The 22,872-nt window shown below is 34.9% G+C and overlaps 1 protein-coding gene across 1 annotated transcript in view; it reads right to left on the bottom strand.

Moving 5' to 3' along the window:
• The window catches only part of LOC123692705 (cardioacceleratory peptide receptor-like), a 106,747-nt gene that overhangs the window by 6,473 nt on the left and 77,402 nt on the right, over positions 1–22,872 (bottom strand). The window contains exons 2-7 of the mRNA XM_045637478.1: positions 21,299–21,421; positions 10,404–10,539; positions 6,272–6,375; positions 3,546–3,639; positions 1,676–1,771; positions 1,078–1,281 (exon numbers count right to left, since the gene is read on the bottom strand). Coding sequence (XP_045493434.1) covers positions 1,078–1,281; positions 1,676–1,771; positions 3,546–3,639; positions 6,272–6,375; positions 10,404–10,539; positions 21,299–21,418 — 754 coding nt within the window. The 5' untranslated portion in view covers positions 21,419–21,421. The remainder of the gene's footprint in view (positions 1–1,077; positions 1,282–1,675; positions 1,772–3,545; positions 3,640–6,271; positions 6,376–10,403; positions 10,540–21,298; positions 21,422–22,872) is intronic.

The raw sequence follows: 22,872 nt of genomic DNA on the forward strand, positions 1-22,872 counted from the left end.
CTTTAAATGCAAAAATATATCCGTGCCAGTTTAAGCATTAGCTAATAAGGTTCCTAATTTAAGACTTTAGGATATTTTCAAACGTTATATCGTCATTTTTACTGACAAATAAAGTAAATAGAACATAGCCAGAAGATGTGAATAAAGCTTTTTAATAATGGAAATGAAAAGGACACGATCGTATCGCATACTTTCTAACCCAGTATTTTAGTCTTTAGTGCATTCCGTCACACTTTTGTTTCGTTCACATCCGCGAGTTTCTTGTGCCTTCTTAATCTTATAATCTAGACTGATGGAGTTTTAAAAATGCACTTTTGAACATAATAATGTGGGAATATTTATGTTTATCTTTTTGTTTGTGTAATTAAAGTGAATGTGAAATACGCACTGTTGTTTTTGTATTTTGGACTTTAAGAGATTTAAAATTACATCAACACTAATAGAAGGCCGAAACTATCGACAAATTTAATAAATAATAAATAAATAAGTAATAAAATTCACATTTGGCAAATATTTAAACAATCAAGATGTATCATTTGATATTTATTGATTGGAACATGTAGAGCTGGTTTTTGTGCTTTTCGATATTGTAAGATTACTTTAATCAAGGTTTTAGCAATAATTTTCCAAGTATTAAAAACTTCAAACGTCTGACTTACATACCCATGCCACATAAAACAAATTTTAATCAAAATACTTATCTACATCTCAGTGTTTGACATGGAAATCTTATGAGTTAAATATTTGTAAGGCGCCATCTTCCCTACTAATTAGTACCGAATGTTAATTATATATCTCTATGAATTAATACATTTATATTATTAAATTCTGAGGTAAATACCTATACGCAGTAGCAAATATATGAAGATTTAGTCGAGAGTAATTAGTTTAGCTTGATGAAACCTACTCTATAAAGGAATGTTCTTCAGATTGTAATAAACTTAATGATACTAAACATGTTTGATTGACGACTATAAATTGATTGATAAGTTTAGAATCCTACCTATTATTTTGGTCCAGATACTCTTACGCGTAATACTGCTATAGCAACAAACTCACAAATACAACAAAACTCACCATTCCTCCAATTCTTGAATCGTCTAGAATTGACCGGTGGGCTCATAACGACAGCTTTGCTTTTGGTCCATATTGTCAGTACTATTATCGCGTAACACGCCGCTATAGCAAGTGCGGGGAGCACGAATATCATGACTGCGACTAGAGTGACCCACACTTGCCAGCGCTTTGTGGTGCCGAGGTCTATCCAGCATTGGAGCTGACCTGGGTATGGAAATTTTAGCTTTAATCTTACAAAATTAATTTAAATTGAAAGTCTGAAACAAACATTCATACTTGCCATACAGATAACAATTTTTTTTTTACAAAGTTAAATGTCTTTCTTTTAATATTGCATGCATAGAATTTAGTTTTGTTTTGCAGCTCTATGTAGATACGTTGCTAGAATTTTTTTGTAGGTATTAACAACTCTGTATAGTTACTGTGAGAAATGTTGTGAGTGTTTTGAGCAGCTCTATATAAATACATAGTTGGAAATGTCTATTAACAATATGAGATATTTAATAATATCCCTAAATATTTACACATTATATCAAGCAATCAATCGAATTAATATTTTTGTTAAAAGAATTAATAGGTAAACAAAATTATCACCCACCTTGTACTTCCTTAACTTCGTATAGAATAAGGAGTGGTATAGAGAACACAATGCTGATCATCCACGCGGAAGCGACCAGTGCCCGTGCTCTGTTCCCTGAAATATTGTTAAATACCTCCTAAATTTTCTAAAATTAATATTTTTATATTGTACCTAACTATTAATTTAATGGTATCACAAAAAGCAAAGGTTACATTACTACTTACTATATCATCATTATCATCATCATCAGCCCATATACGTTCCCACTGCTGGGACACGGGCCTCCTATGAGGGTACAGGCCATAATCCACCGCGCTGGCCAAGTGCGGGTTGGCGGATGACACATGTCGTCGAACTTTTTAATTCTTCGACATGTCGGTTTCCTCACGATGTTTTCCTTCACCGTTCGAGCAGTGGTGATGTTACAACATGCGCAGACAAATTGAAAAATCAATTTATTTCCTGCGCGCTCGCCTGGTCTCGAACCACGGACTTATCGATTCGAAGTCCGAGGTCTCACCACTGAGCCACCATTGCTCTTACTTACTATATAATATTATAATAATATGTAGATATTTTTATGTTTCAGTGGTTGAGGACTTCACATGAGTATTGATACAAGTATGAACAAATGAAATATATTTTTATGCACATTATCCACACCACCTAGGTAATTAAACGAATGCCCGTCCGAGAAAAAGTAATGTATATCTCAGTAAAGAAATACAATTATAATGAGAAAAGATATACCTAATACTTAAGTAAGAAGGTAGGTTCGTTTATATAACGAAAGTAATAAAGCATTTAATTTCATCCTAATTACAGTCTATAGGAGAAACATTACATTTACCTTCAACTTTCAATAATGCGTAATAAACCGACTAAAAATTTACCATTCCATTGCATATTATGAAATATAAATTACCCTTGAGAACAACCATTATAAATTTATTAGAAGAAACTTCGAGAAATCACCCAAATGTGTAATGTATGATGTTAACAACGTTAGATACATTTCGAAACAAATTTATTGTTCAATTTACAAGAACTCTACAGCAGGTAAGATGAATGAACTTTAAATGGATAATTAATATTCGCATTAAAATGACCTTTAAGCCCACAGTGTAGAGAGCAAAGTCGACTGAAATGTTATTAATATGTGTAATTAAACACGAAAAACGAATATACTAGAGTTCAAAATAAACTGTGTATGTTGTGAGTGTCCTGAACATATGGTTTCGTGTTATAAATTAGCTCTGATTCAGTAACTACATCTGCTAGGAATTTATTTTAATCTAGACTTCACCTCAAAGCAAATTACAATATGCAAAGTGCTGCATTTTATTAAACGCATGGAATTATTCAATACAAATTACTTTTATTAAGAACCGCGATGAAACATGCTTCTTTTTGGGCATGTTATAAAATGCATATAAAATTAAACGATTTTTCAAAGTGTTCAGTATTTTGGCCACTCACCTTTTTGACATAAAGAAAAGAAACAACAGGAGCATTAAGTATGCACATAAATTAAAAAAAAGCATTCTTATTTACACTGTAATAAAATCTCTTTATGAGAGGTTACTCTTTTATTTAGCGAATACAAAAGCAGTCATGTTTAAATCCCAAATTATACCAACATCAACACACACAGTCATTATGCACTTCATAATGTGCAATAGTAAAACACAAATTAAAGTGCGATGATTCATTATCACGACGCGGACGTCTTATAGCAGTATTATTTTTCGACAAGCTCATATTTCCATAATGGAAATAATATTGGAAATAATACTGTTTTTAGACATCATAGTAGAAACTAAATCAAGCTTCCCAAATAGACAAGGTTTAGAACCATTATCATACTGAAATCAAAGTAAATACTCACAACTGCCGGAGAAGTTCATGGGATTTGTGATCGCGTCGCAGCGGTCTATACTGAGCGCCACTAGAACGTATGTGGACGCATACATTACTACCGCCTGGAAAAGGGATTTAGTATTAAATTAAATCAATACTTAGCAGAATTTATTAAAAAATATGTTAATTGCATTTAATGTTGTATAAAAAACTATCAACAACCGTCGGTTTCACCTAAATGTTAAAGGGAAATTCGTATGGGAAAGAGATGTTTAACTGCATTAAAAAGTATCCTTCATGTATCACTAACTATACTGTGTAATAAATTACTTAGTTGCCACACGAAAGAGAAACAAACTCACTTTTGCATAAGTATATTTTTTATATATTTTGTATACGAAAACTAAAAGCAATTTAAGGGCAGCTTCACAGTGTTTAGCTCATCTATCAGTTTGAATCAATTATTGTATGTCAATCAAAAACTACGAAATAGACTTTCAACCAGAGGTGAAAATGGTGAAATAAAAAGAGAGAGATATGTCTTTTCTTTTGCGTATAATGTAAATGGGGTGATATATCTGCGTTCCGCATCTTTTGCCAAACACGCCCAATATTTTGAATTTAGCTTACCGATGTTCGTTTCGGATTTCTAGTGACTTTATTTAAATGGTAACTTTCATTTCATTTCAGTGTTAAAAAATAAATGTATTTTTAAGAGAATTCTTTCAAAACCAGTAAAAATGTTATCAAAGATTTTAAATAGAAGGTCACATTGAATAACGAGAAAATAATAGGCACTCGTTCCGGAATAACAAATATAAATGTCGTAAAATTGAAGATCATCAAAACCTTTTCAGTTTGAAATGCCATTGCACTTAAAAAGTGATAAAGACGGTAGCTTTGAAGTCCAATTCAAAAACTTAAAGTAATCAAAAACTCTGATTTCTAATTTAAATTTACAGTTTAACATTCTTATCAATATTTAAATTTTCTCTGTTTTCCGTCCGTCCGTTATTATTTTCATTACAATACCTTTTGAATAGCTTTTCACCAAAAACTGACATTTTTTTAAATGCTTAAAAGTGTGAAAGTGCGTGTTATTATTTTATTTCAATTTATTCTAATTCTAATATATATATATAGATCTCGTGTCACAATGTTTGTCCTCAATGGACTCCTAAACCACTTAACCGATTATAATAAAATTCGCACACCATGTGCAGTTCGATCTAACTTGAGAGATATAGGATAGTTTAAATCTCAAATCGTTTTAGAGAAAGCGGGCGAAGCCGCGGGAGGTAAGCTACTATAATTATGAGAATATTTTGATTTGTCAACGAAAACTTCATCTTTCTCTTTATTAGGTATCAAGCCAAAAATAAAATAATCTTAAACATCAAGCAAAAGTTCAAAATCTCGATAACAAAACCTATCCCTTATCCATATTTAAGTTTAAAATTAATAACAAGCCAGGTTTACTAATTTGAATATTCACAATAAAGAGATTTTCTGGATACTAAAGATTAAACTGAGTTATTATCAACTTATTTAAATTAGCTATCAATATAAGTATGGAAATTATATCCATCATTCATTGAAGACAAAGAGAAATGTCTTTTAACAAACCGAAGACAAGTAAAATTTTAGTAATGATTGCTCAAGAGAATTGATCAAGAGGTTAAGATTGAACGCGCGCGTGGAGACCAATCCTTAATCTAAGGCTGTTATAATATTTTTGGTGTATATATTTAGTGTTATAAATATTTAATGGTTTATATTCAAGTCAGATAAAGCATAATATAATGAATAGTTCAGGATACATCGCCCATTTTTGCAAGTGACTACTATCAAGCTGATTTTCCGTTTGTAGCTTTATTTTGATGAGACACCGAATAATTTCGTGTACGAAACTTCGATTGTGGTAGCTAACAGAGATAACAAGGATAAAATTTTTTGATTTGATGGTTCTCAAATATTTATTACGCAATTTGTAGGACAATATGTCTGTTGAATTATATAAACATTAACTAAGTGAAAACAAAAAAATCAGCTTGTTAGTAATCATTTATGATGACCTCGTTATCGATACACTTTGGAAAGGGGGACTCTTTGAACAAACCATAGATTTTGTAGGACAAATATTTTTTCGAATAATTTAGGTAATTATCTTGCGATTGAACAAAAAAAAAATATTCAGTTAGTAATAAATATTTGAGAACCATCAAATCAAAAATTTTTAACCTTGTTATCTCTGTTAGCTACCACAATCGAGACTTTTGTACACGAAATTATTGGGCGTCTCATCAAAATAAAGCTACAAACGGAAAATTAGCTTGATAGTAGTCACTTGCAAAAATGGGCGATGTATCCTGAACTAGAATTTAGTCTGTTTGACAAACTGCAAAGTTAAATAATATACCTATAATATAAACAACAAAAGTAAATTTCAAGGGTATTTACCTAGGGGATACGTATTTTTAAGAGAAACTGATTTACTTAGAAAACAATTTACATAAAGTAGATATTTCGTCTTCTTGTCTAAATTATGTTGATTTCAAAGTGTACTCTAACGTCTCTATGTCCATAACAATTTCATCTTAAAAACTTTTCTTACGAAAGTAAAACATTATTACGGATTCGGTCAAAAAATACCTATACTTTTCATTTTTTTTTCATACTATCTCAGAAATTTATTAATATTACATTAAATAGAAATAAACCTAAATAAATGAATAATATTACAAATTATATTACCTGTAAGAATTTGACAACTTTACACATGAATTCTCCAGCCAGCCAGGCTATCGTGATCTTCTGTACGATGTCCACGAACACGTATAAGAGACCAACCATGAGATCTGCGAAAGAAGTAAAACTATTAGAGCTATTATAATATATTCTGTATATTTTATTGAATATTAAATTAACGGTGCGTTTAATACAAGGTAAAATTTAAAATAAATAGGATCTACTGAATGTAGTATCAAATTTTACGACTTTTTAATTTTATGGGTTACTAAGGTTACTAAGAATTATAAAAATCAGGAAGATTGGATAGTAGACACGTCAAATTATTTTTGCAAACATATTAAACGTAAGTACAAGAATTATTTATTAAAATAACCACAGTATAAAAGAAACATCGACTAACATTGAAAATTACGCATCACAGTATTTTTATCGGTTCGCACAAAAATATTCTACCGTTTACATCATCATATTTATTATGGCTAGTTTACACATAATCGTAAGTATACGTTTTATCTTTGGCTAGCTTCATAATATTACATACAAAATTATAATTTAAAAATGATTATCATGTCAGTTTTTAATAGTGAAAGTCCTAAGTATAGGGATGTAGAGTCCTTAAATTTAATTAGTTATCTTCAAATCTCATGTGATACATTCCAACAGTACATAGTAATAATAAATCAGTCAAAAATAATAAAAAAATATAAGCTTAAGCCGGTTTTAATCCGTAAGTTCAGGGTGTTTACTCTATAATTTCGCTTGGATACAAAAATAAGAATAATTTTTTATATTTTCTTGAGAAATCACACAAAATTTGAAGATAACTAAGAAAAAGAACTAAATATTCAAATACAATAAAGCAATTTTGCTTACGGTCAAAAGAATGATATTAATATTCACGTATTTTTTTTTTACAAGAATAAAAGATGTTGGAAATGATAGAAGGAAATCGAATTCAATTAATCCAAATAGATGTCCAAATATTTCAGTATTTTGCGTTTTGTATATTTTATTATTCAGTAATTCGTTTGGTTTATCGAAGTTTTTTTCCTGCTTGTACTAAACTACATAAGAAGGAATCAACCAAAGTCAAAATAATTTAAAGAAACTAAATTATATGAAACAGTTAACAAAATTATCGTTTTATTTTCGAGACAAATGTAACAATACAGTGTCGATGAAGTTTGCGGTAGGCTTAAAAAATTTTACAACGTACCTACGCTGCTCAAAATAAACTGCTTCTGTTTACATGCTGAGTGAATCTTCGAACTAGTCATCTGATAATCTTTAATACATTGTAATAAAGCGTAATCTTGTTTGAATTTTACAAATAAGCTAGTTTGGACAAGGGTTTTATAGTGACTGGATATTAATGAAGCGATGAAAGCACGTCAAAGAGAATGCTACAATGTTTACGCGCTGTTTAAAACCATACTTCCGTGTGGCAGAAATGTTTTTCAGATTTTTATATGCTTTGAAAACATGAAAGCGTTTTTTATCACGTTTTAAGTAGCCACGATAGTTAGCTTGTAGTTTATGACGTGTAAATATTTCTCCGCACGATTGTTTTCCTCGTACGTAAGATGTCGCTGTCAAACTGAAGATAAACACGGAATTTCAAGTTCATTACAATTAGTACCTATAGATGACATCCAGTTTCCTGAACCACACCACCTACGCCAAAAGTTCATGAAATGTCAGTAAGCAGTGAAAATATTAAACGCATGATGGAATTGTATCCGTTAATCGAGATTAAACGCTATTAATCGAATGAGCGATCAAAAGCGATCATACGTTGTGTATGGCGAAGGCATTGAACGCTCAATTTCAGTCACATTGTTGGATATTATATCCAGCTGCCATGTGCTTGTTTTAATCAGAATCGACTCGATCGATAGTGATTATCGATTTATGCAATAATAGTTAATCTATCCAATTATTTTGCATAAGATTGCTATAATTATTATCGTGTTTTACCGCTAAAGTAGGTAATGTTATATGGTCCATGATTACGCAGTATTAAACGTTAGTTACACATACATTTCTGGCAATATTTCATAATCTAATCTGAAAGTACTTGGTGGACTGGGCAAATAATTTATTTAATATTTATTGATCTTCTAATGAACTTAACAATTTTAAATAGAAATCTAAACTATGAAAAGTTAGTACGGCAAAATGAAAAAATAAACGGTTTGAATGCGATGTCTACATAGGGAGCATGCACACCTTTGCCCATGTGATATAATTTTAAATATTATTATTCTAGGTCATAATTTACTTATGCCAGTATTTTATAAAATAAATCCTTAAAATTATATTTCGGGATAGTAAATTGGCAAACGCAAACAATTTAAATAAACCTATGTTTTGTAGGGAACGTGAAATGGAACGCAAATTGTTGTTTCCCCCAATTAATATAAATTATTGCCCGATGATAAATGCGTTTCCGCATCCCGTTTATAATTAATTTATTGTGATTAAATTAGACAGCCGCGGTTTGTATCTCCATTATTATTTGTTGTACATAATTTTGCAAAAAATTGACGATGGAGGAACAAAAGAAAATCGTTCTAAAATTATTCTGGAAGTTTTTATTAATGGATATGAATGGGAACTGTGAAAGTGGTCCTAATTTAAATCTAGTTTGTATTAAAATTTAGTATGTAAGAAAAACAGTTTGTTAAAATTATTCTTGAGATGTTGTATCGTTTCTTTTTCCTAGCGATCTATTAATTAATACGATAAGACGTGTTTTAGTAAAGTTTAAAGAAAATAATTACGTATTTTGAAAAGGATAACAATCCATTACCATCTAGCCCTATTTATGTGTAGTCAAATCAATGTAACCGATTCATAGCCTACACCTAATAACACATCTTAATCATGTTAATAATAGCAAAATAACCAACTTTGCGAGCAACCTTACTCCATAAATTTTATTTTCAAACTGCAGAACATTTATTTCACTTAATTTGATGCAGACGACTATAACCAGACTGTAAAATATATCATCCGTCTTTTGGGAACTATAAATCTGTGAAGAATTCGCGTTCACACTTTTATGATTGCAACTCAGGCGTATAAAAGTAATAAATTTATTTATTCCAGTCCTATTATTATGACCGTGCAAAACTGTCTGAAAATGTTGATATACACAAGCTGCATATTCTCATTGTAATGTGAATTTTATTGCTATAAAAAGATATTTTGAGATCTATTTGCCAATTTTTGCTATGGTAGGTGTCTACCTACTTTACTAGTCTTACTGTTTCTTTGTCTCAAAATTCGTGCCTTTGTCGTTGCGCTAACAGTTGACAATACAGATGATAATCAAAATTATTTAATATTCATAAATATGATTTAAAAACATATCTAATAACTTAAGACTATTGAGTCATAAAAGCAGCGAAGAATTCTCCGAAAACCTATATAGGTAGTTTTTTTTAACCAATTATAATTTTTATGAATGCTATAATTACATGCTTTTAATATCTAGGTGGTCTAACAAAATGGGTGTAATTTTATTAAAGGTCTCTTAATTTGGAAAGTTGTCTGTGCCGTTAATTAAGGTGAAAGGGCAGAATTACCTTTTGTCGTTTTACGTTTTAGGGGTTATGAAATTGGAGGCTCACTTAAAACTTATATTTGCATATTTATTGGATGTGATATGACTGTGCCATAATATTTCACGCTTGCTTGTTTCACTATATTCTGTTAATGGATTCTTGTGAATATTATAATTAATAATATGAGAATTTATTCACAGCTTAATGGAATACTCACAAAATAAAGGAAAGGTTACCGTAAGTCTTAACAATTTTGTTCATTTCTTCAAGAAATAATTTATAAATCGTTAGAATTAAGTTCGTGCGTTATAAAACGACAAGAACAGTATGTATAGTTATGAGTTAAATAAATAAAAATACCTTAAAGAACTTGCTAAAATTGCACAACAATCAATACGTAATTATCACATGGGATTTCTCCCACTAAAAGCAAAAATCTCAAAATACCATACATTTAGTAAATGTACTAAATGTATGGTATTTTGAGATTTTTGCTCTAACATTACCACGTTAATTTTTTGGCAAAATATAGATTTTATTTATTATTTTATTATTTATTTACGTACCTGCAATAGCAAGCTGCATTATGAAGAAGTTCATTCTGCTCTTCCTAGCATTGGTGCAGAGTAGAGCTGCTATGACCGATGCATTTAGAAGCACGATCAGGAAAAACAGCACCCACATTACAGGAAACTGGATCGACTGGAAAATAATGAAATGAAATGAAATAAATTTATATAGTTTAGTAGAATAATGAATTATATTATAATACTAGCTTCTGCCCACGACTTTGTACGTGCATCCCCGTTTTTCCCCGTTCCCGCAAGAATTTCGGAAAATCCTTTCTTAGGGGACGCCTACGTTATGACGTCTACCTGCACGCCAAGTTTCAGCCCGATACGTCCAGTGGTTTGGGCTGTGCGTTGATAGATCACCACTTCAGTCACCTTTGAGTTTTATATATTATATAGATTATATTATTATAGTCAGCAGCTGGAAAAAATGACGTAGTTTTAAATAAGTACCGTTTTGTGTATTCTTATTTTTACTGTCCTGTGGTGCACAATAAATAATTGTTGTTGTTGATGGTGTAATCTAAAGGAAACTTTTAGCCCGTGAATTTTTTTATAGTAACGTTGTTCGCTTATAATTATATTGTGATTGCCTCATTGATAATGTTTGTATGTCAGGGTGTGAGAATCGACAAATCTTTCGAAAAAGCTGATGAATCACTGGATTTACAATTTACTTAAATGAAAAATATGAAATATTTGTACAAGAAATTGACCAGCCTAGAAAGAAATTGAACAGACCTATCAGTAGTGTCTAGTTGTAGATACGTATAATTGTAAATCATAATAGTTAAGTAATCTTTGTAAAAATAAAAAAAGACTTTATAGATAGGTACATTAATCTTGAACACATACATAGAGACAATCGAATAATATAGGTTACTAGTTTAATGTTTAATTCGCGACCGAAGCTTCGAGATGAAACTATTATGGTACCCTCAGCTTAATGAGCCTAATCTAATTAGATGAAGCACACTCAACTCCAACTTTAGATATTGATTGGCATAAGGAACCTAATTATACGAATAATTGTTGTTTAAAATTAGTTTTGCGGAACTAAATTACCTCATATTCAAATTATGACGATAAGAGGTAGCAACTAAAAAGTCATGAAAGCAATTAGTAAAAAAGTTTCATTTTTACCTTTGAAATTTGAACGATTAATCACACTTTTGAGAAAGCTTTGAATAATTTAAACTCGGTTTTATAAGCATTGTTTACCTTGCAGTTTACGTATCGTTCATAACATTTAACCAAGCACTATTGTCATACTTTAGTAATTAAAACAATTAGGCCATTGAGTAAGGATCTCAGTGAAAGGTATAGTGGACCATGGAAGTGTGGTTTTGACAACTCACAGTCCGTTTAGATTCATTAATTAGGACCCTTTTTGCTTACTGCTGCTTTTGACAGTGGTTCTTGGTATTATTTAGATCATGTTAGAAAAGCACATTGAATTGAGGTAGTTTTTGGTATTTAATTGTTATTTAGTTCATGTTGGCAAACGACATTAAATTCAAGTAGTTTTTGGCGTTTTAACGTGCTCTATAAAGTTTATGAATAAATTATATCACATTATTTACCCAAAATCGCATTAATATTTACATAAAGACTACATTCCTATATCGAGTACCTCAATAAAGTCTTAATTTTTCGTGTATTAATAAGTTAAACATTAATTCATGTTAAATTGTGTGTTAAATAATGCTATTTTCAAAGACTAATAAACCTATTTTTGAATAACAATACAATTAAAAGTCACGATGTTATAAAATCACTTCCTCGAAAACATAAGCCCATGCTTAAATAATGCAGTCAAATGTCACGTAGAACTAATAATAAACCACTTTATAACAAATTTAAAGCGGCTGATTTATTATAATTTGACATTAATAAAATTTACAGCCACTTCTAGCTTAATCGCAGACAGTTTGCTGATAGATGTCTTTGTGATGCCTTCATAAATTACTGCGACTATGTCTATTTCTAAAGCATTTGAATCTATTACACTCACACATAGATATAATACTAACAAGGTACAGTTGTACGTTCATGCACATATAACGCACACATACAAGCGTGTTCCTACATATTACGCGATTGTATGTGTGCGTAATAAATGAATATAGTTAGATTTATTGTGTGACATTTAACTGAACGCACTGTTACTCCTATACATTGTCATAATTTACGGTTGTCTTTTGTTTGATTTAACGTGATGATTGTTATATATTCGACCCGACAATTCGAACACTTTATAGCGAGCGAGGTCACGTGCATAACAATATGAAAAAATCAACATCATTAAGGGAATTTTGTTTAAGCGCTAAAAAGCATTAATGTTTCAGTAAATTATTGAAAACCGCAAGCCAAATGTGTATAATAAACATGCCATTTAAATTCAAATACGCTATAAAATATTTATTTCCAAATATCAACGTCAATAAAATAGCAAATGCTATTTATCGCGGGAAATATATTAAATAGAGTAACACACCGTGAAGTCAATAACCTTTATTGAATGCCATTTTAAAAATAGCAGGCATACCCGATTTTCAGATATATTTAATTCTGTGTGTACAACTCATTTGACGTTTATAATACACGATAAATAATATCTTTATTAGAATAATATTTGATCATATTTTTTAAGGGATTATAAGCGCAAATTACCAAAATGTTCCTTATATTTAGATTCTGAAAATATAACGAAATACTCCTGAAAAGATCTTGAAAGTATAAAAATATTACATTTGCGGATATTAGGGTTATATCCGCATTATAATGTCCATAATTCTAATTATGTCACCCTATTATTGATTTAAATCAATCAAGGATAGGAGTAATATTAAAAATCATTATTTTATTATATCAACTGCAACTTATATCTACTCAAATGCATAAATATAAATAAAGCGTGCTTACAGAAAAACGCGTAAGAAGTAAATCATTCCCTTTTTCATTACTTCATACATTTTTTTTTGCATAACCATAATGTGCATAAACATGACGCATACAAAATGTAACACCCAATACAATTGTCATTATTGAATCATCGAACAAGTTTCACTCCATAAATTCAAAACAAATAAAATATCGTATCGTATCGTATAAAGCGGCTCAACGGCGCGCGGTCAACGATAAATTTCAGCGTATTGACAGCTACAAACGCATGAAGAACTGTAAACGTGCCAAAAGCCGCGAACCGCTTATTGTTATAGCCATTGTAAACCACTTGTTTGCGACATTGTATTTGTATTCTCGTAAATTATTTGAGAACTGTTGTACTATTATATAGGGACATGGGCGTAGCTAGCCATGGGCTCAAGGTGGGGCAACAATAAAAAAATAATATGTAACTAGCAACTGTATGTACCCAAAGTCATATCCAGGTCTTCGAACCTCAAATGCCGGTGGCGCGGCACAGCCGCCGGCATTTGCGAAGGCATTTGCGAAGGCATTTACGAAGGCATTTGCGAAGGCATTTGCGAAGGCATTTGCGAACGCATTTGCGAACTCGCTTGCGAACGCGCTTGCGAACTCGCTTGCGAACGCGCTTGCGAACGCGCCTGCGAGCGCGCCTGCGAACGCGCCTGCGAGCGCGCCTGCGAGCACGCCTGCGAGCGCGCCTGCGAGCGCGCCTGCGAGCGCGCCTGCGAGCGCGCCTGCGAACGCGAACGCGCCTGCGAACGCGCCTGCGAACGCGAACGCGCCTGCGAACGCGAACGCGCCTGCGAACGCGAACGCGCCTGCGAACGCGAACGCGCCTGCGAACGCGCCTGCGAGCGCGCCTGCGAGCGCGCCTGCGAACGCGCCTGCGAGCGCGCCTGCGAACGCGAACGCGCCTGCGAACGCGAACGCGCCTGCGAACGCGAACGCGCCTGCGAACGCGAACGCGCCTGCGAACGCGCCTGCGAGCGCGCCTGCGAACGCGCCTGCGAACGCGCCTGCGAGCGCGCCTGCGAGCGCGCCTGCGAACGCGCCTGCGAGCGCGCCTGCGAGCGCGCCTGCGAGCGCGCCTGCGAGCGCGCCTGCGAACGCGAACGCGCCTGCGAACGCGCCTGCGAACGCGCCTGCGAACGCGCCTGCGAGCGCGCCTGCGAGCGCGCCTGCGAACGCGCCTGCGAACGCGCCTGCGAACGCGCCTGCGAACGCGCGTGCGAACGCGCCTGCGAGCGCGCCTGCGAGCGCGCCTGCGAGCGCGCCTGCGAACGCGAACGCGCCTGCGAACGCGCCTGCGAGCGCGCCTGCGAACGCGAACGCGCCTGCGAACGCGCCTGCGAACGCGCCTGCGAGCGCGCCTGCGAGCGCGCCTGCGAGCGCGCCTGCGAGCGCGCCTGCGAACGCGAACGCGCCTGCGAACGCGCCTGCGAACGCGCCTGCGAACGCGCCTGCGAACGCGCCTGCGAGCGCGCCTGCGAGCGCGCCTGCGAACGCGAACGCGCCTGCGAACGCGCCTGCGAACGCGCCTGCGAGCGCGCCTGCGAGCGCGCCTGCGAGCGCGCCTGCGAGCGCGCCTGCGAACGCGAACGCGCCTGCGAACGCGCCTGCGAACGCGCCTGCGAACGCGCCTGCGAGCGCGCCTGCGAGCGCGCCTACGAACGCGAACGCGCCTGCGAACGCGCCTGCGAACGCGCCTGCGAGCGCGCCTGCGAGCGCGCCTGCGAGCGCGCCTGCGAGCGCGCCTGAGAACGCGCCTGCGAGCGCGCCTGCGAGCGCGCCTGCGAACGCGCCTGCGAGCGCGCCTGCGAACGCGCCTGCGAGCGCGCCTGCGAGCGCGCCTGCGAGCGCGCCTGCGAGCGCGCCTGCGAGCGCGCCTGCGAGCGCGCCTGCGAGCGCGCCTGCGAGCGCGCCTGCGAGCGCGCCTGCGAGCGCGCCTGCGAGCGCGCCTGCGAGCGCGCCTGCGAGCGCGCCTGCGAACGCGCTTGCGAACGCATTTGCGATGGCATTTGCGATGGCATTTGCGATGGCATTTGCGATGGCATTTGCGATGGCATTTGCGATGGCATTTGCGATGGCATTTGCGATGGCATTTGCGATGGCATTTGCGATGGCATCTTCTTTACCTTGAAAACTTTTTTATAACACTCACTTTATTCTGTGCAATATTTTCTGAAAGTTTTTTTTTCTAAGGCCCATATTTTTTTGAGTTGTAACTCACGTGACACGTTCTTTAGAACGTGAAACTTAAAACAAAATTGAAATTGGATAAAATAGTGGGGTAACTAACTGTACTACACTCATTTTTAATCAAATAAAAATAAAAATAAAAATTTTCTTACAGTTTATGTAACATAGAAGCCTCAGCTATTTTCTTTTTTTGTGTGTAATTCGTTATTCGAATTATTCTTATTCAAAACACCTTATTGTTCACCTACCACATCACGAAATAGATCCAAAATGTGTCCCTATCTTCAGCCGTTTGGTCGCTGGGCGTATGACAATTATTATTTTGTTAATCAGTCATTGTAGAGGTAAATAATACTAATGTTTTGGTCTCATTTTCTGTGTCGACTGTCGACTTTCGAGAATCGAGTGTGAGAGTTTTCTTACGGATATTAAGCTTAGTAGTTAGTACCTGGATAATTCAATTTTTAGATTTGGTTAGGTACCTTCCAGGTCAAAGCCTGGGTGGGGCAAGCGCCCCACCCTGCCCCACCGTGGCTACGCCCATGTATAGGGAAACGATGCATCAAACAAGCATGATAGAGCCCTCACGAAATGGGAATAAATTTTATTTATTTAACGTAATTTAAAATTACCCATATGGTACTCTCAACGATAATAATTATTAAGCAGAAATAATTAATAGGTAATATACCAATTTTTTTATTTTATTAATTTAACCATAATATAAAGACTTCCTTGTAATTTTATATAACTTAGCGATCCCGCTAACTACGCATTAAGAAAAAAATTCGAATCTTTTTATTCAAACTAACATGAAACAGCCAACCCTATTACCATATTATTAAAACAAAGCGCGTCCATCCAATTAACTAATAAACAACGTTATCGTACACAGTGAATCTATTAAAAACACTTATCTGCCGTGACGACAGAACGGTAACAGGCGTCCATTACACGATTAAAACCTTTCAGCCTGTTGATAATCCACCTGAATGCGTGGGCGCGATTTACATTACGATATTGCAAGTATTTGCCTCTAGTGTAATACTTTGTATTGAGATAAACAGTAGTTACTATTCTCCATGCCGTAGCAAAGGAGCGGGCGGGCTCCGGGCGATACACGAAAGGGAGCAGCAGAAAGCGCTGATTTATTAATTCGGTAAATGTTAAAAATATTTACCGATTAGATACTAGCTGTGCCCGCGACTTCGTCCGCGTGGAATAGTGACTGCATAGTAGTTACTACTTAACTTTTATTGAATAAACACGTACTACCACAAATAATTAAAAAAACTTTTAGTAAAATTTATTACTAAACTGAGCTAAAAAGATAAATGCCTAACTAATTAATTTTCTACGTAAAATTTATTTTAAATTATGTCATATTATTTTTAGGCACCAGGAGGGAAAGGAGCAAATTTATTTTCCTTCCTTCCTTGTATGGATGTTTTTGACAATATATTGTACAGCAAATGAGTGCCGAGACAAACATCAAAACGCAAAGGAATAGAATCCGCTATCGATACTAATTGACATAAGCGTACTGATGATGTTTTACTAAAGATTTGTTCACCTTACCAACGACGACGACGATCACGAACAAAATTTTCATCCAGTCGCAATTTAATAAAATTGTGCAAAACACATCATACGCTTATGACAATTAGAGCGGGCGCGCACGAGCAACTTAGTTGCCCGGCAACTATTTTGTCTCTGTCGCTGTCTCCTCGCAAAGTTTTGAACGATGCGCACACGAAAGCGACAGCAACGCAACTTTTTCTTTAAAATTTTCTGCATTTATCAACATGGATTTCGAAGAGACGGTTGTGGTCTGTGCTCTTGTCCTTAGAAACCGAAGACGGCAGCGAAAAAGGCAATATTGGGTGCACCCATTATGGAGTGAGAGACTGACATTGGGGAAATTCCATACAATGTTTTTAAAATTGAGAACATTTCCAAAAAAATTTTTTCGCTACTTCAGAATGAGTATAGAAAGTTTTGATGAACTGTGCAGAATTTTACGACCTGTAATCGCTCATCAAGATACAAATATGAGATTTGCTGTCTCACCTGAGTAAAGACTGGCTTATCCGAATAAATTTTATGGGACTAATCCCACACCATTCTGCATCAAACAAAAAAAGAGTCACGTAAATCGGTTCAGAAACCTCGGAGTAATCGGTGTACATACATAAAAAAAATATACCGGCCGAATTGATAACCTCCTCCTTTTTTTTGAAGTCGGTTAAAACTACTGTGTACGAGAATAAATACGTTGACATAAATACGTATTATCGCTACGCCGGTTACGCGGCAACTGGCCGGCGGCCGCCGACAGGCAACATTTTTGTCGCCGTGCGCGCACTTGCATTGAAACCAATAGATAGGGCGACAGTTGCGTCGCGGGCTTGTCTCCGAACCCGCGGACAAAAAAGTCTCCCGGGAGTTGCGTCGCTACGTACGCGCACTTTTATACTAGCCCATGGCTGGAGAGACAAAATAGTTGCGGAGACAAAATAGTTGCGGAGACAAAGTTGCTCGTGCGCGCTAGCTCTTATTATCGTAGCGGATTCCTTCTATTCCTTTGCGTTTTGACGTTGGTCTCAGCGCTCATCTTTCCTGTCTCGCGCCTGTAGTAACTAAACCGTTTAGACTGTGCAATAAAAATTAAATTAAAAAAAAACCCAACGCAACGAAGAAAAGTGCATAGAAAAAGAAATAAATAATTTCACAAACTTCCCGAAGATCTTTAAAAATAAATACCATTTTAAATATTTATAAAAATAAAAAAAAACAAAGTCGTCGGGGCTGCCATACCATCATTATCATATTATCATAATTTTTAAAGATCGTCGGGAAGTTTGTAAAATTATTTATTCCTTTTCCTTCATTGCGTTGGGTTTTTTTTTTTAATTTTTAATCTTCGGTTTCTTATTTTCATGTAATATTTTCAAGTGAGCGAGACCTACCTTTACCTCCATAATACATTCCTACATCATATTGATATCTATAAGTTTGTTGCTCCTTGACACCTTTTAAGTTGTGCCGTAACCGTGCACAAATTGTAATGGACCACAGTGGCAAAAGAAGTGGTATATTTAAGAAAAAAATGCCAAGCGCCGCGCCAGGCCTATGTGGCTTTGAGTAGAATTCAAAATTTCCAGGGTGTGACTATAATCTCGCTTCCATACCCCCTTCTTCTTTCACAGACTTTCAACCTTTCCATCCCTAGTGTAGTAAATGGCAGAACCGATTTTGATGTAAACCATATTATCTAATTGTACCTATATGTACACGACATATCCTGTCGTTTGATGCTCCATTTGGTTTATTTACCTAACCACTGTCACCCCTAAAGTGTAATAAACGGATGAACCGATTTCGATAAAACATTACTAATTGTAATTCACACGTTGCTCTTTCATATTTTGATATGCCGCTTGAGATATTATTTGACCACATTCGATTATTGTTCATTCCCACTTTTACCGCTGTAATCTGTGCTGTAATCTAATAAATGGAAAAACCGATTTGGATAAAAATAGAACTATAACTGTACTTCACCCGTTATGCACTTTCATTTGATATGTCACTTAGGTATACTTGACAACAATCGTTTCTTTCATTCCAACTTTTACCAATATATAGGTATAGTAAATGGATGAACCGATTTTGATTAAATATGTCCAATTATACTTTACACGCACTTTCATTTCATATGTCACATGAGTCAAAATTCATTTTTTTATTACCTAAAACTTTTATATCGTATATCAAATAAATGGATGAACCGATTTTGATAAAATTTGATTTATTGTTACTGATAGGTCGTTCGCTTTCATTTAATATATCACTAAAGTATATTCGATAACTTTAGTTATTTTCATTCCTACTTTTACCTCTATATGTATACCTAGGTATAATAAATGGATTAACCTATTTTGATATAGTTTATCCAAGAACCAGCGTCGGAAAATATGCTGCCTAACAAAAAAACCGCATCTAATTACCTGCTAGCGAGCTACGGTGGCACAAACAGATACACACACAGACACACATAGCGGTCAAACACTTATCACCCATCTTTTTACGTCGGGGGATAAAAATATTATAATAACACATAATTTAAAGGACATTTTATGTATAAAATTTACCTAAAAATAATCATAATTTTAATTTGACCCCTCCCCCCCTACTACCTCAGCTTACCCCCCCACCCCCACCCCACCCTTGGGGACTTTCGATATGATCACATGGACATTTTATAGAAATAACTTACGTTTTAACGTACACTGTTATTATAATAGCGTACCATAGAATGCCTTAGCAAATGTTCGCCGTGAATACTTAAATGGTCATAACTTTTTTATTTATAAACCGATTGACATGAAATAAACACTAAATGTTAAATGAAGATTACCACAATATATTAATGAAAACCGCATTTAAATCGGATAAGCCGTTTCTGAGATTAGCGTGTTCAAACATACAGACAAACAGACAAACGGACAAACAGACAAACAGACAAAAAAAATTTTAACGACAGTTTTGGGTTTGGGATCGATTTAGTAATAACCCCTGCTAATTTCTTTTTACATATTTTCATTGTACAGACACCACTTTTCTAGAATTTTATTATATTATGTATTGATTTGGAACATTGATTATAAATTTTAATAAGTAATATTCCTGGGCATTTCCTATGTATGATGTATGAACACGAATTTGGTATGAATGACGTTTATTTTGTACTATAGCTGCGCCCGCTCTACCTAAAACCTAATAAATTATATACTGAAGCCTTCGAGAATCACTCTATCTATTAAAACAACCGCATCATAATGTTGCGTAGTTTTAAGGATAGGTAAGCACACACAAATGTCGAATGTAGAGTGTCAAACTTGAGAGTGACTTTGTTTTATACTATTTAGTGATCACTTTCATTATAGTATGTTACTACATGCTTGTACATAATATGCACTTTATAAAAGAAAAACAAGGCCATATTTCCAGTCGGTCAAAGGCGGCTCCGCGAGGCGACGCTTTAGGCCCCCGACTAGGCTTCGTTTGTTAAATCAAACTATGGACTCAAGATGCTGACTTTCTTGTATAAACTACTGCCGCTTAACCAATGACCTATTATACTAGTAGACGCGGCATACGCAAACATCATTGCACTAAAAAACAGCGTAATTAATACATAACTACTTACTAACGCATTATCACCAATACAGTTGTTCTCTCTTTCACTCTCACGCACGAGACATAATACATGTCTCACTCATGTACTTCGTAATAACAACTGCCGATTAAAATACAAAAAGAACGTCCAGCCACGACGCTGAATGGTGCGTGACTAAGTGAAACTCGGGCACTTACCTGAGTTTTTTCTTGCCAAAATAGAGAGCGGGTAACGTATCTAGCTCTTTTATATATCATAGCGCTTAACTAAGATGTTTAACAAATGTTTAAGCTATTTGTTGCTGACTTTCTTGTTAAACTACGAAAGATGTACGAACTTCGATTGCTTCTTAAATTATGCAATCTCTTTACGAGGCAGTTGAAAGTAAAATATATACTTTCTTGATTGAAATAAATGGTTGCATTAATTATTTAATCGAATTAATATATATATGGTAGAAATCTTTTTAACGATTAAGATTAAATGATACGAGACACCATATAACAATATGAAGTGAAGTATGAAAAGCTAGATTTACTTAGCACGACCTAATAAAAACATGATTAAAAGTACTTACGTCATAAAAATAGTACACATTGAGATCATTTGAAGTGTTACTGCTATTGCCTGGATAGATAGTTGTGACCAGGGACCGGGGCGTCGACCCCGGCATCTCTTCGAAGAGGTCTGGCTCCATTACCTGTGAAAAACAAACATGTATTAGTATTGATAGCAACTAAAAAAAAAACACTATTTGTTTGTATACATACATGTAATTGTAAGACTTCACGAAAATATAATATGCACAAATTGGTATTGATAGTTATTACAAACACAATTTAATTATTTACCATTAAATTGTTAGATAACTTCTATTGAACAATATACGCCACACCTACTTAATATTTCACGTAAAAAAAACGAAATATCATGAATATCAGCTAATTATTTACATTTATTACGATTATTAAAAGTTAATGTGTAGAAATTGTTGTTTTGTTTTTTTTTCATTTGATCTAAATTCAAAAATTAAGAACGCGTAACTTTTTTTTTTGCTTGCCAGTATTCAGTATATCTGCGCGTCGTTACCCAAATAAATTAACACTATAATAATATGAAAAAATATAAATAATAATCATCAATTAATTTTGCATATTTAATAACTATAATATCATAGCATAAAATGTGATCATATTTTTACTTTTTAGGTTCAAATAAAAATTCAACAACGCGCCAATTCCATTTGACCACAGATTAGGTAACAACAATTTTTTTTGCGAGTTGTGTCTACAGTCTATGGCTGCGTCAATTGTTTATTGCCTATTAAAAATATAATTTAATGCAATTTTCAAATTTCTAAATATGTAGATACTAATTTAATAATTACATTTAATTGTAAATGAGATATATAAATATAATTTTATTTTTTATTAACGTTATTTTTTTATAAGAAGCGCGCTATTTTTGGCCGCGCTTTTTTTAGCGCGCAACCCAGGTTTATGAATAGATATTATAAACTATAGAATAGGTACGTGATATAAAAATTACTATAAATATTAAACAAATAATTTTATCTTGTCCATTAAAGGCCGGCAAAGCACCTGTAACACTCCTTGTGTTACAAGTGTTTATGGGCGGTGGTGACCACTTAACATCAGGTGGCCCACCTGCTCCTTTGCTTGCTCTGACATAAAAAAAAAAAAAAAATCTACAAAGTATAACTTCCTGAATATGGGTGAGTAAATTTTTGGAATCTGGCTTAGAACGTTCAATCAACTTTATCAAATGTTTCATATTATTATGTAAGTAGATAACATGAATAAATATTTTAATATATTAAAAAGTAATCTATCGATAGTTATTGGATCTTTTATTATATTAAAAGCAATATTCAACGGTAAACGTCCAGCCCGCGGCGAATTTCAGCAACTAATAAGGGAAGAATTCCAATAAATCCAGACTTAGTTCACGCTTGAGGAAATATGTGCCCCAAATTTTAAATCCCTTGGTCTACGGTTTCGGACTATACGTTACTTTATATTTAGACGTTAATGTTTTCAGTGTTCTAATAAATTAACGTTAACCTTGTAATCAGAGAATAGAATGGATGAATCAATGAAAACACTACATTTGGGCAAAAATAAAACAAAC

Source organism: Colias croceus, chromosome 6 (assembly GCF_905220415.1).
Source record: "Colias croceus chromosome 6, ilColCroc2.1".
Classification (NCBI taxonomy): Eukaryota; Metazoa; Arthropoda; class Insecta; order Lepidoptera; family Pieridae; genus Colias; species Colias croceus.